At 60.7% G+C, this 12,431-nt stretch overlaps 5 protein-coding genes across 5 annotated transcripts; 2 read left to right on the top strand and 3 right to left on the bottom strand.

The window, feature by feature from the left end:
- Positions 1 to 963: 963 nt before the first annotated feature.
- Positions 964 to 1,686, top strand: NGA_0370420 (uncharacterized protein; the record flags this gene model as incomplete). The annotated part of the gene is made up of 1 exon (XM_005853742.1): positions 964 to 1,686. One exon carries the CDS (start codon positions 964 to 966, stop codon positions 1,684 to 1,686), a length of 723 nt encoding a protein of 240 aa, XP_005853804.1.
- Positions 1,687 to 6,400: 4,714 nt separating this feature from the next.
- NGA_0440700 (uncharacterized protein) lies at positions 6,401 to 6,951 on the bottom strand (the record flags this gene model as incomplete). Its single annotated transcript, XM_005853745.1, has 2 exons — positions 6,746 to 6,951; positions 6,401 to 6,465 (listed from the first exon to the last, which is right to left on the bottom strand). The coding sequence occupies exons 1-2, from the start codon at positions 6,900 to 6,902 to the stop codon at positions 6,401 to 6,403; spliced, it is 222 nt and encodes a 73-aa protein (XP_005853807.1). The 5' UTR covers positions 6,903 to 6,951.
- A 584-nt stretch (positions 6,952 to 7,535) lies between these two features.
- NGA_0440810 (ribosome biogenesis brx1-like protein) lies at positions 7,536 to 8,960 on the top strand (the record flags this gene model as incomplete). The annotated part of the gene is made up of 1 exon (XM_005853746.1): positions 7,536 to 8,960. One exon carries the CDS (start codon positions 7,536 to 7,538, stop codon positions 8,958 to 8,960), a length of 1,425 nt encoding a protein of 474 aa, XP_005853808.1.
- A 268-nt stretch (positions 8,961 to 9,228) lies between these two features.
- On the bottom strand, positions 9,229 to 10,529 carry NGA_0440500 (uncharacterized protein; the record flags this gene model as incomplete). Its single annotated transcript, XM_005853744.1, has 2 exons — positions 9,806 to 10,529; positions 9,229 to 9,591 (listed from the first exon to the last, which is right to left on the bottom strand). Exons 1-2 carry the CDS (start codon positions 10,430 to 10,432, stop codon positions 9,229 to 9,231), a joined length of 990 nt encoding a protein of 329 aa, XP_005853806.1. The 5' UTR covers positions 10,433 to 10,529.
- A 508-nt stretch (positions 10,530 to 11,037) lies between these two features.
- NGA_0370602 (uncharacterized protein) lies at positions 11,038 to 12,219 on the bottom strand. Its single transcript, XM_005853743.1, has 2 exons — positions 12,046 to 12,219; positions 11,038 to 11,827 (listed from the first exon to the last, which is right to left on the bottom strand). Exons 1-2 carry the CDS (start codon positions 12,202 to 12,204, stop codon positions 11,054 to 11,056), a joined length of 933 nt encoding a protein of 310 aa, XP_005853805.1. The 5' UTR covers positions 12,205 to 12,219; the 3' UTR covers positions 11,038 to 11,053.
- Between the last annotated feature and the right edge of the window lie 212 nt (positions 12,220 to 12,431).

Genomic DNA, 12,431 nt, shown 5'->3' with positions numbered 1-12,431 from the left:
ATGCGCATGTTTCGCGTCAGCCTGGGGAAGCATCCCCGCCTTGACATCTCCTTGAGGGCCGTCCCCCTCTACTCCACAACACTCCAACGCCCGCCCCGAGGTGCCGCCTCGCCCTCGGTCAACAGGCGTGGAAGCTTGTCCTCGCCCGTACCCCTGCGTCCCGCGGTGACGGCTGTCGGTTCGGAGGCCCTGGGCCTGGTCGTGGCGTTGGGGGCGGGGGGGCGGAGGGGGTGGGTGGACTCGGTTGAGGCCGAGCACGGCGTGGTCGTGGGGGGGTTCTCGCTGCCTCCTGCGCATGTCCCTTCGGGAGACGCACCCAGCTCTGGCCCCATGCTGGTAGCAGGGGAGGGTGTGATCGCCTCTGTCGCTGCGGGCGAAGCGAGAGTCTGGCGGGTGGAGGGCCGGAGAAGGGGGGTCATGGGCCTTAGCCGCGCGCTGGGACAGCTCTCGTCGCTTGTCCCTCCCCCGGGGCTGGACAAGGGGGCTGACGATCTGGCCTTGCCGCTCACGTGCAGGCGCAGTGGGGAAGGAGGCATGACGCCCATGGTTTTTTTTGGGGGGGGGGCCGGGTGGGCGCAGGCCGGGGGGGGGGAGGGGGGGAGGGCGCGTCGCCCGCAGAGGCGGTGCAGGAGCTTTTGGAATGCCTGCAAAGAACCAATAACAATGTGGAAACCCAGCATGTCTGCGAGCAGGGGAAAGGTGCGGAGGAGTGTAGGCGGAAGCAGGAGGAGAAGAAAAGCAGAAAAAAACGGAAGCGGGGGGCGAGGCCGCGATGTTGGCGCCACTGCATGTGGCGACGGAGACGGCCCTCCACGTGGCTGCTCTGTGTCTGGGCGAGGACGCGGGTGTGGGGACTGTGGGGTCCAGGCTGGCTGACAAGGGATCTTGGGCGGCGCCGCGGACCAAGGTCAAGGGCCAGGCAGCCCGGGGGGGAGCGAGGGGAGGAAGGAGGAGCGAGTGGTCATGTGGGTGCTGCTGCGGGCTTTGATCGAAGCCGGCAAGTTCCCACTCCGAGAGGAAGCACCCCTCGTGCTGCGTTTGGTCGAAGAGGGCCCGCTAGAGCTCACAGAGGCCGTGTTGGCCGGGCCGGGGGAGGTGTCGGAGCGGACGATTGTCTGCCTGCTCCGTCGGCTCCTCCGCCCGCAGGAGCACCTCCTAACCCCCATTAGTGCCTCGTCACCGGCCACGCAAGAGCACAGAGATGCTGGGCAACCTCATAAGGGAGATGAGGAGGGGATCCCAGCGCGGGAAGTGGCGAGACTGGCGGGGCTGGCTGTCCGCAGACCCTGCTGTCGAGCCTTCCTGCGCACTGCCCTCGCCGTGGAAATGGACGGCCCCAGCGCTGCCTTGCTGCTCGTGCTGCTACAGGCGCTTTTGGAAGAGGCTGTGGGCGCGGGCGGGAAAGGAAGGCCAACGGAGGAAGCGGTGTTGACCTGGCTGGAGAGCCTGCTGGACGCCAAGTTTGTGGCCTTGGTAGTGGAGGGGAAGCGGGAGAGAGCGGGAGAGGCATGGGGGGACGAGGGGGTCCTACGCCGGGTGCTGGCCTCGACGCAAGAAAGAATTCAAGCGGCGGCGCTCTCGTGCCAGGCCTTGGAGGTCGTGGAGGGCTACATCGCGCAATTCAGACGGGCGGGAGAGAGCCTGCAGGTGATCCCGGATTACTCCTTGGACGTGCTCCCAGTCTAAGCCCCATGTCAAGGTAATGCTTGAACAGGGATGGCACCGGCGGGGCGGGGTAGGATATTTGCATAGGGGAGCTGCCGCCCTTCATTCCGGAGGGTGGAAGAGACGAGCGTGGTGGTGGATCGGGAACTTGGTTCACAGACTACGAAATAGAGGGGATCTGTAAGAGGCATAACAGGTGCCTCCCACAAATCCAGCGCAAAGCATCAGAGAAACGAAATGAAATCATCCTTTATTGGAGAGCGGTCTTGCAAAGCTTGAAACTTTTTACCATGCTGTAGCTTTATGTTGAACCGCTGATTATTCCTCACCCTCCAAGGACATCGGGTATTCTAACACACCTTCGTTCGCTTCCTCATTTTCAATAGTCTCCGTTCAAGTATTTCAGCAACTTCATGATTTTTTTCTCCTTGAGTCCTATACTTCTTCTGTTTCATCCCTTTTCCTTGCTTTTTACCAAGAGAAACATCAATGCACGTGCTGGATTATACCTCTATCGTGTCTCCATCCACCTTCACACCATCCACCTATGTACATGCCCTTATCCCTGGAGCTCTATCACTTTCTATTCCTTTACGACCCCCAAGCGAGCTCATTTCCTCTTCCCCTTCTTCCCACCTCCTTCGCCATTCAACGAAACCGCCCTCCTCTTGATAAACTCGGAGGCAAAGTTCACCACCTCCGGCTTGGAACCCAGATATTGTGAAAGATACTGCCGCGTCTCCGCCGGGCTCTCGACCGTATAGAGAAATGACATGAGCGTCAGGTCGTCGTTGTTGGCAATACGGCGCAGCTCGCTGCCGCACCATGCTGCCAGCTCGGACGGCATAGCGGAGCCGAAGGAGTCGTCGGTGCGGGAGGGAGGCGGGGCAGGCGCTGGCACGGGGGCTTGGACGGGCCGGGCAGGGGCCCGCTGTGCATTGGCTTTCTCCTCAGCTTTCGGTCCCCAGAAATCCTCATGTGAGGCCGCGTGCGCACCAGCGCTCCCTCTCTCATGAGAAGGGGGCCGTGCTGGCACCACCCACCCGGGACGTCTCCCATTTACCTGCCCAAGGCTGGCACCGGCAAGAGGGGCAGACGTCCGCTGAGGAGGAGCGTTGACACCGGCGCGCGCTGCCCAGCCTTTCGCTTGGTGAGGTTCTTGCGCCGCGCGTCGCGCCTCCTCCTCTTGAATCTCTAGTAAGGACTTGACGGGCTTTCCCTTGGCTTGCCATGCCGGCGCCTCCCCCCCCCCAACTCCCACCGCCTCCGGCCCCTAGCCCAAGCATCATCTTCAGCCGCTGTTCCATCTTCGCCTTGTCCCCTCCCCCTCCCTCTCCTCTCCGAGCGACTGCCTCCCTGGCAGCCTGCCCCTCGTCCTTCTTCCGTTCTTCCTCCTGCGACTGAATGGCGGTCAGAAGACCCGTGCCTCCCCCTCCGCCTCCCTTTGCCGAGGCATCCCTGTTCCTATTCCAGGCCCCACCCGGTTGTTGCTGCTGCTGGAGCAAGAGATGCTGCTGTCGGACCGCCTCTGCCTGTTGCTCAGCAAGCAAGAGTTTCTTCTCGCGTTGGGAAAGCTTGCCCTGGGAGACGGGAAGCTGAACATGAATGGGTCCCGACGGAGGGGGCGGAGCGCCGTCGCTGTCGTTTCCCGTGCTGCCATTGGTAGAGGTAGACGTGGAACGGGCAATGGCCGGAGAAACCACCCGCTTGTCGGCGGCGGAGACAGCGGGATTCGAGGCGTAGGCAGCCGCCGAGGCCTCTTCTTCCTGGATCTCCGCCAAGCTCTTGGGACGGGCATGCGCCGCCTGGGTGGTCGTGGCGCGTGCCCAAGACATGCCCCCCCCTTTCCCACCCGAAGCAGCCATCCGCGCTTCCTTCAAGGCCCGCTGGCGCCGCTCTTCCTCTTTCTGGATCTCCGTCAAGCTTTTTTGAGGGGTCACGGAAGTGCTCCCCGACCATGGGGCCACAGGCGCGTGTTTCTGGTCCGCCGATCCGCGTTCTTCTTCCGAGGTGCCCGCGGCCCCGTCATCGAGGTGACCCCTGTGATATGGGTCGCTGTTCTCCCCGCCTACCTGGCTATGTCGCCCCTTCTCCCTCTCCTTTTCCTCTCTTTCCTTCTGCCTCGCCTTCTCCTCCTCCTTCTCTTTCTGCTGATTTTGACGTAGCACGCGGGCAGCTTCCTCCACCTCCTTCCTCCTCTTCACCTCCGCCGCGTGTGAGTCCCTCTTCTCTTTTGCCTCTGCTGCTGCTGCCGCCGCTGACGCCGCCGCTGCTGCCGCCTCTGCCGCTGCTGCCGCTCTGGCTGCTTCTTGCTCTTGCTGGCGTTGCCGTTGCATCGTGTCTTGCCTGACACGCTCCTCAGCCTCCAGCCTGACCAACATTGCATATTCTTCTGCCGCCCTCCGGTGCTCATCGTCGCGAGGCCCCGATTGCCCTGATCGCGGCCCGTGAATGTCTTCCTGACCCTGTTGTTGCTGCTGTGGTTGTGGTTGTTGTGGTTGTGGTGCTTGTTGTGGTTGTTGTTGTTGATGTTGTTGTTGATGTTGTTGTTGTCGTTGCTGTTGCTGCTGCTGCATTTTGTGATGAAGCTGTTGCTGTTGGTACAACTGCTGTTGCTGCTGATGCTGTTGTTGATGTTGATGTTGGTGCTGCTGTGGTGGTGGTGGTGGTGGTGGTGGTGATTGTTGTTGTTGTTGTTGTTTTTGTTGTTGTTGTTGTTGTTGTTTTTGTTGTTGTTGGTGGTGGTGTTGTTGTTGGTGTTGGTGTTGGTGTTGGTGTTGTTGTTGCTGCTGCTGCTGTTGTTGTTGTTGTTGTTGTTGCTGTTGTTGTTGTTGTGGTGGTTGTGATTGTTGTTGTTGTTGTAGTTGAAGAAGGTGCCGAAGCTGCTCCTGCTGCTGTGCATCCCGTAGAGCGATCTGTCGGACCTGGTAGAGTGCCTGCTGCATTTGCTGAGGTGTCTGCAGAAGGTCCATCTGCTGCAGCATCGCCAGGTGCTGCTGCTGGGCAGGGGAAAGAGGGCCACTCAGACCCGCTTGCTGCTGCTGTGGTGGCTGCTGCTGTGGCTGCGATGGATGGAGGATCTGGGGTGCTGGGGGCTGTTGAGGCGTGGGAGCGACGGAGGGTGGGCGCATGAAAGCATCGCTCAAGTCGGCGTAGAGCTCTTGCAGGGGCCGAAACTCGCCCTCCGTGTCTCCCAGGCGCATGCAGAGCCCGGGCTTGAAGTAACCTGCCTCGTGCCACTGGCGCATATCCGCCGTCTTGAAGGGCCCCTGGACCTTGCCGTGGGGGTCACGGTAGAACCAGGCGTCTGGAGGCCCTCGGGAGGGGGGATGCTGCTGTCGTGACAGGGCTTGCGAGGGGGACTGAGGAGAAGGGGACATTTGAGAGTGTTGTTGCTGGTGCATTCGTGCTAGGTGTTGTTGCAAAAGTTGTTGTTGCTGCTGTTGCTGCTGTTGCTGCTGTTGCTGTTGCTGCTGTTGCTGTTGCTGCTGTTGTTGCTGTTGTTGCTCCTGTTGCTGCTGCTTTCGCTCCCTTTGGTCCTGTTGTGGTGGTGGTTGCGGCTGTCGTCCCTGTTGTTCATGGTGTTGCTGTTGTTGTTGCTGCTGCAAAGCCCGTAGCTGCTGATACATGCGCTGCTGCTGCTGTTGCTGCTCTTGTTGAAGCTGCTGCTGTTGCAACAGGCGCTGCTGCTGCGAGTCCGGGACCGTTGATCCCTGTGGCGGCAGTGCCAAGCCGAGGCGCTGGAGGTGGTTAACGGGGGTACCGACGACCGATGGGGCTACAGGGTCCCCTCCTTGGTGCCCTACCCGCAGATGCCCTGGTTGCGGCGGCTGCTGGGGCTGCGGTAAGCCGGTTTGACCTAGGACGTGGGCGTGCACCGGAGGGGTCTGATGATGCTGGTCGGGGTCTGGGAACCCGATGGGGGAGGAGGAGAAGGCGGGGCCCGCGGCCTCGCGTCCCGGGGGCCGACTCGGAACGAGACCGAAGCGTGCCAAGAGACTGAGCCCTGCCTCGCCCTCCTCCGCGGGGGTGGGGGTCGCCGGGGGTAGCCCCGACTCCTTGCCTCGCCCTCCTCCCTCCCGNACCCCCAGCTCCCGCAGCCCCTCCTCGGATCCCCACCCAACCCCCCCACCACCACCATCCCCTGGTCCCACTCGCCCCCTCCCCAAACGTCTCAGCATTATCATGCGACTCTTGCTCCATTCCTCTCTCCTCCACGCCCGCCTCTTTTCCCTCCATCTTCCGTTGCTGAGCCAGGAAGGCTTCTCGCTCCGCGTGGAACTTGCGCGTGCTTTCGGCCATGGTCTCGAAGAAATCCTGGTCCCCACTTCCTCCTGCGCCCCCCGCCCCCGCCCCGCCCCCCCCTTCCCCATCCCCCACGTCGTCCCAGAGGATGGCCTCTTCCTTCACTGGCAGGGTCCTCTCCCGCGGCCACACCGACCCGCCCTCCGACTCCCCGGCACCACGGCGTCCGTCCAAACGCCGACCGACGCTCCGCCCTTTCCCAGCCCCCGCCTCCCCCCCGCCCTGCCCCAAGCCCTCCTCCGCGCTCGTTTTCTTCCTTCTTCTCCCCCGTCCACGCTCCCCTCCCCCTCCCCATCCAGGTCGGACCCACACTTCCCCCCCCCCTCCGCGTCCCTTGCCCCGCCCTGCCGCCCGCATGCGCGACCAATGCCTGCTGGTCTCCTCCCTGTCCAACGGCCCCCCTCCCCCCATCGGCTCCAAAGGCTCCACGCTAATGATGGTGGGAATCTCCGCCATGTCCGTCGGGAGCCGTGAGGGGCGGCGGAGGGCCAAAAGCTGCTCACGAGAGAACTGGATGACTGTATGCGTGAGAACCACGGATTGAGACCCGGCCGGCGATGTGAGGTGCAATCATGGCTGTATGGGAGCAAATTTCGGGGCTCTTGGATCCCGGAGCGCAAACGTGTCGCCTACCTCCTTCCCTGCCCCTCCCACCTCCTCTTCCCCTCACCCCGCCCTACCGGGCTTGCGCCGCTCTCACACAACACCTCAACAAAATTATTCATATCCGCATACTTTCCGTGGAAACAGGGATGTGCTTTCGTCCTCGACCTACCTTTCTTCTTCGCCGCCGTTGGGGGTGAACCCGTCGCGAGAGTGCCTCCTCCTCCGCCGCCTGAAGCCTTACCATCGTCTTCGGGTTTTAGGGAGAGAGAACCTTGAGCCCAAGCCCCTCCCACCGTCGGTGGCTTCACAGAAGTTGTGCCCAGCATATTTCCAAAAGGCGCTTTGGCTTTAGTTGATTAGAGTTAGCTGAGGATTGTGGAGAGAGGCGAGCAAGGAAAAGGAAGGGACGTCATGAGGCCGAAGTGGGACTTGAGGGAGTCTGCCTTGCTTTTCCCCCGAAAAACACGGCTCATAAGTATACGCATACAATGAGTACTCTTAATGGTAAGATAGCAGATCGGGCGAAGAAGAAGAGGCTGCGAGGGGGACCACCCCCGAGGTTTAAAAGTAGTGCCGGGCGGACTCCTTGGATACTGAAGTCCAGGATGCAGGAAAAAAATGCGTCCACTCCAATCCACCAAAAACCATCAACATCAACGCGCACTATCACCTCAGCCTCCTCGTCATCCACTCCCCTCGTGCGAGATCGACCCGTCCGTTTTCATTCCAGAGCCCGCCGTGGGCCCTGCGCTAGCAAGAAGAAAAAGAAAGGCCCCCGGCCGCTGCGAGAGAGCCTCCAGGCGAGGGGCGGGTGGCGGGGAGGTTGGCAAGCAGGAAGGCAGATATTCAACAGGTTACTTGCCATGCCTGCGTACCTCTCACAGAGGTGTCGGTGTACACATATATACAGGTATCCAAGTTTTTAAGGGGATTTGCTGGTGTCGTTTGTGGTCTCAAATATGGTCAGAACGACACAGAAACGGAAGGCGGCTATGACTTCTGCTGGTACAACATCTGCGAAGCCTGCCAAAAAAAAACAAAGTACCACTATCAGCAGCAAGCAAGAGCAAGCAGAATCCCGAAATAGACGGAATAAGGACGAAAATGAGGCTCTCACTCGGGTAGAAGACGAATCCGAGGAGCAGGAAGACGAACAAGAGAACCTTGTTAGGCGCTCCTCTACCCGCATGGGTGGAATGCACGGTTTGATGCTACGGGGCCGCGCGGATGGAAGCAGCAGCAGCGACAGTGGAGCCGACGAGGATGAGAATGATGAGAATAGTGTCAGCGACAGCGCGGATGCAACGGCGCGTGCCAGGAACGGTGGGGGGAGCAAAAAACGCTTGCTCTCTGCCGCCTCTTCCGCAGGGCGGGCGTCGAACGTATCCAAGCCGATGACAGGAAAGAAGGACCCTGACGTACAAAATGATTTCTCCAATACATCCAGTCACCCTGTCGTTGGAGCCGCTTCGTCAAGTACGGTCAAATACGACGGTTCTTACAAGAATCGACAGCGTGTCCTGGTCTTTTGTTCGCGGGGCGTGACGGCGCGCTACCGCCACTTGCTGGAGGACCTGCGGAAGCTCATTCCCCACCACAAAAAGGACGTCAAGCTCGACTGCAAAGGGGACTTGCAGGTCATCAACGAGATCGCGGAGGTCAAAAGCTGCAACAATTGTCTGTACTTGGAGGCTCGGAAGCGGCAAGATCTCTATCTGTGGCTAAGTAAGACACCCTTGGGGCCTTCTATCAAGTTCAGCGTCCTCAACGTGCACACCCTCGACGAGCTCCGCCTCACGGGCAACGCCATGCTCGGTTCCCGACCCGTGCTTTCCTTCGACGAGGCCTTCGATGCCCGCCCCCACACCCGCGTGATGAGAGCCCTCCTGGTCGACGCCTTTGGGACCCCCCGGGGGCACCCCAAGAGCAAGCCCTTTGTGGACCGAGTCCTGGCCTTCGCGCTCGCGGACGGCAAGGTGTGGGTGAGAAACTACCAGATCGTGGATGCGGCTCCGGCGGCGACGGCGGCGGACCCTGAGGCGGCCGCGAAGGCCGAGGCCAAGGCCGCCGCCAGGGCGGCCGCAGGGAGGAAAAAGGAAGGGGGAAAGGGAGAGGCGGGGGAGGGGGAGCTGACCAGCCTGGTAGAGATCGGGCCTCGCTTTGTCTTGAACCCGATCCGCGTCTTCGCCGGCAGCTTCGGGGGGCCCACCCTCTACCAGAACCCGGACTTCACCTCTCCTAACTTCGTGCGGGCGGAGAAGAAGCGGGCAGAGGGGGCGAGGCTGTCGGCAAAAATGAAAGCGGATGGGCTGAGGAAGGAGAGGAAGGCACAGGCAGTGCTGCCCAAGGACGAGCTCCAGGAGCTTTTCCGGGTTAAGGTGTGAGGGCGGGCAGGGAAGGGGAAGCGAGAGACATGGAGGGCAGAGACTGCGCGCGACAGGCGGTCAGGGAGAGGACCGCGCCCATACTTTGTGTCGCTGGCACGCCAACGGGAGCGCGAGTGAAAAGAAAAACGTCACGCCTAATTGCACATGTAAACGCGCTCGTTTTTTCCTTTCCGCACTACCCACCCTCCCCCCTTGACCCACCCCCGCTCCATCTCTACCTCCCACCTTGTCTTATTTACACGCCCTCCGTCTTCCCCCTCGCGCCCTAGTCATCCCCGAAGACGGTGCTGGTCGCCCCCCCCAAGGCCGCCATCCCGCTCCGCATGGCCAGGCGCGCCGCCGCGAAGGTGACGTGGAGGGAGGTGAGGGCAGGCCGCGCGAGCACCTGGGCGTACTTGGCGTAGGGCTGGAGCTGCTTCTTGGCCCAGCGAACGGGGGGAACGGCCTGCACCATGTCGGCCGCGTCTATGACCGAGTGCCAGGCCGCGTCCAGGAGGGTGTGCCGCTCGATCACGAAGACTGTCTGCCGGTGCACCCTGAGCCGGCACTCGGGCGCCGCCTCGGGGCCGCGGGCCTGTCGGGCGGTGGGGGTGCGGAAGCCGACCAGGAGGTAGGCACCGGAGACCGCCTGGGAGTGGGAGGGAGGTATAACGGGGGGGGAAGGAAGGGAGGGAGGGAGGGGGAGTGAGTTGAGGGAGTTAAAGGGGAAAGGGAGGAAGGGAGGGAGGGAGGGGGAGGGGGGAGGGAGGGGATAGGGGTGGGTCAGGGAATCGAAAGGACCGGCGAGTTTCCCACGAGGCGACAGGCCCGCCCCCGCTCTCTGTCCCTTGTCAAGCACTCACCCGCACGACCATGGGCTCGTTCGTGGGGAGGACCAGGGAGCGAGGAGAGCGCGCGAAGGCCTCGAAGAAGACCACGTCGTCCATTTCCGGCACCATGCCCACGGGCTCGTACTCCACCACCACGTGCAGGCGCCCGGGCCCCGGACTGAGCGAGACCCACTCGTCCATCACGTGGCTACCGCGCGACCCGTTCAGGAGGGGCAAAATGTCCAAGGAGCCGGAGCCCAGGTCGCGGCCCTTGCTTCCCCCCAGCGGGCTCCGCCACGATGCGGCATCCAATGCCTGGAAGACAACCAAGACTGGCGCACCTTCTTGGAGCACACCTTTCTTCAAATTCATGGTGAAGCGCTCTTGCCAGGACGGGTGGGCATTCCTGGGAACCACCGAGGATCTGGCCTCCTCGGCGGGGACTCGTATTACGACTTGAGGGGAGACGCTCGCACTCCGCCCGGACTCGCCTCTTCCCGTCGAGTCCAGGTCACGGCCGTCTATGAGCCGGATGTCTAGGATGCCAATCGTGCCTTTCTGATGGTCCAGGTACCTGTACGGATTTTGCCGCACCGCCATTTCCGGTCTCCAAATGGGAGCATCTGCGGCTTGGAAGGGGGAGGTTTCGCGAGCTGCCATAGTGCACGTTCAAGGCCAAGGTCGCGAGCACGGACTTCGCAAAGCAAAGTCACCCTCTGCGGCCCACCAATTTAACAGGCCTTCTACTCCTCCTGTTAAATTGATTCGGAGAGCGTCAGTGCACGAGAAGGGCTGGCATAATGCACGCACAGCAGCAAGGGAGGCGTGGAGGAATCCCATTGTAAAGCCTCCAAAAACATCACGGGGATGTTAAACGCACCCATAGCTGAATAGGTGCACAAAAAATATTGATAACAGAAGGGAAAATCAGAATTAGCCTCGAAAGTGCGGGCATGAAAGGCTTAAGGGTCTCAAATCGAGGGCGTAAGCGAGGCAGAAGGAAAGACGAGCGAGGTCGAGCACGGCGCACGACTCCTAAGTATCGAGACCGCCGCGCCCCTTTCTCGTGCCATAGACCCTTGTTTCATTTTGATAGGGCGCTCATTAATACACTGCGCTACTGAAAGTACCCAATACCGTGTTGTTATGAGATTAATGGCTCACACTGTGGGGGAAAGGTGCATAAGGAGCTCCGAGGGCAGGAAGTAAGGAAAAAAACAAAACATCAAGATTGAAAATATACTGCACATAAAACGATGCCTGAATACCTCGGTCAAGTGTCTACTTTTTTATCGGGCCCTCCGCATTTCCGTCCTCGCTCTCTCCTTCCTCAGCCCCGTTGGGGGACCGGGAGGGAGGTAACGCTCCTGGGGATGCGCTCTTGACCGGATGCTCGTCACCTTCCGACTGATCAGTCTCTTCGTGGTCCTCGTGAAGCGTGAAGTTCTTCTTCAGCCTATCACTCTTGCCGCCGGTGGATGAAGTGGAAGACGACTGCAGGATGTCTTCTCCCCTGTCTTTGTCCCCCCCCTCCGTCACGCCTTTCGCGCCATCTTTCTCTTCCGCTTCATCCCCCTCGCCCTCTTCGACATCCGCACCTCCCAACAAGGCATTCCTCAACGTCGGCGGGAAGTCGTTCTGATGCTGCTGGATGCACTCGGCCAATTTCAGCGTGACACGGGCGCAGGGCCCCACGAAGTCCTCCTCCTTACTCTTGTGGAAGTGGATGCACTTCTCCCACCGCACCCAGGTGGCACCGCATGGACTTGCCCGCATAAAATGACAGAGGGGGCACTCTGTCTCCTCCAGCTCTACTGAGTCGTATCTTCCTTCGTCCTCCTCCTCCATCTCGGAGAGCACGGCGGCGATATCACCTGCAGGGGTGAGCGGTCTGCCCTCCGGGCTCGCGGGGTGCGGCTCACTGCTGCTACTGCTTTGGGAAGGCTTCGCTTTTTCCTCTTTTGAGGCGCCCGATTTGGAGAGGCGGGCAGTGATGGTGAAGGAGGTAGAGGGGGAGGCGGAGGAGGTATCAGTGGCAGGAAGGGCGGCGTCAGCCTGTGATTGTGCAATAGAATTCCAAAGAAGAAATGACAGGCGAATAAGTGCGCGACTCACAACGGCCGAGTAGGTGAAAGGGGCCGGCTTAGGCCTCATACATGCCCCCTCTCGATTTCATCTGAGCTGTGCGTCGCACATTACGTTCGTTTCGACCATACCATCTCTGGTGCTGTTTGTGTCTCAGCAGTAACGGATCTTAAGCTTCGACAACGCACCTGGGCTGGCATGGAGTGCGCTAGGAGGAGGCATGTTCCTGCCCCCGTGATGCCGGCAGCTACGAAATGAGGAGCCTGATGAGCCCGTGGGGCCATGCTTGCGGCCGAGACAAAAGCTCTCCTCGCAGCCTGACGTGCACAGCTTTGGAAGCGGAACATGCTCTGGATTATTGTGTGGACAAAGAGTGGTACAAGGCGTCAGGGAATGTGTTGTAAGTCAGAAGGGAGGTCGAGTCAGCCCCTTTCCCGTATCCTGTTGTCCCGGTGTATTATATTATTGATGCTCCTAATAGCTCTTTCCAGACGTAGAGGCAAGTGACAGCCATCCAGGTCGAAAGTGGGCTTGAAATGGCCTCATCAACCTTCCAATACATACATACGTGCGT

Source organism: Nannochloropsis gaditana (assembly GCF_000240725.1).
Source record: "Nannochloropsis gaditana CCMP526 unplaced genomic scaffold scaffold756, whole genome shotgun sequence".
Lineage (NCBI taxonomy): Eukaryota > Eustigmatophyceae > Eustigmatales > Monodopsidaceae > Microchloropsis > Microchloropsis gaditana.
This window is presented reverse-complemented; position numbering and strand designations above follow the sequence as displayed.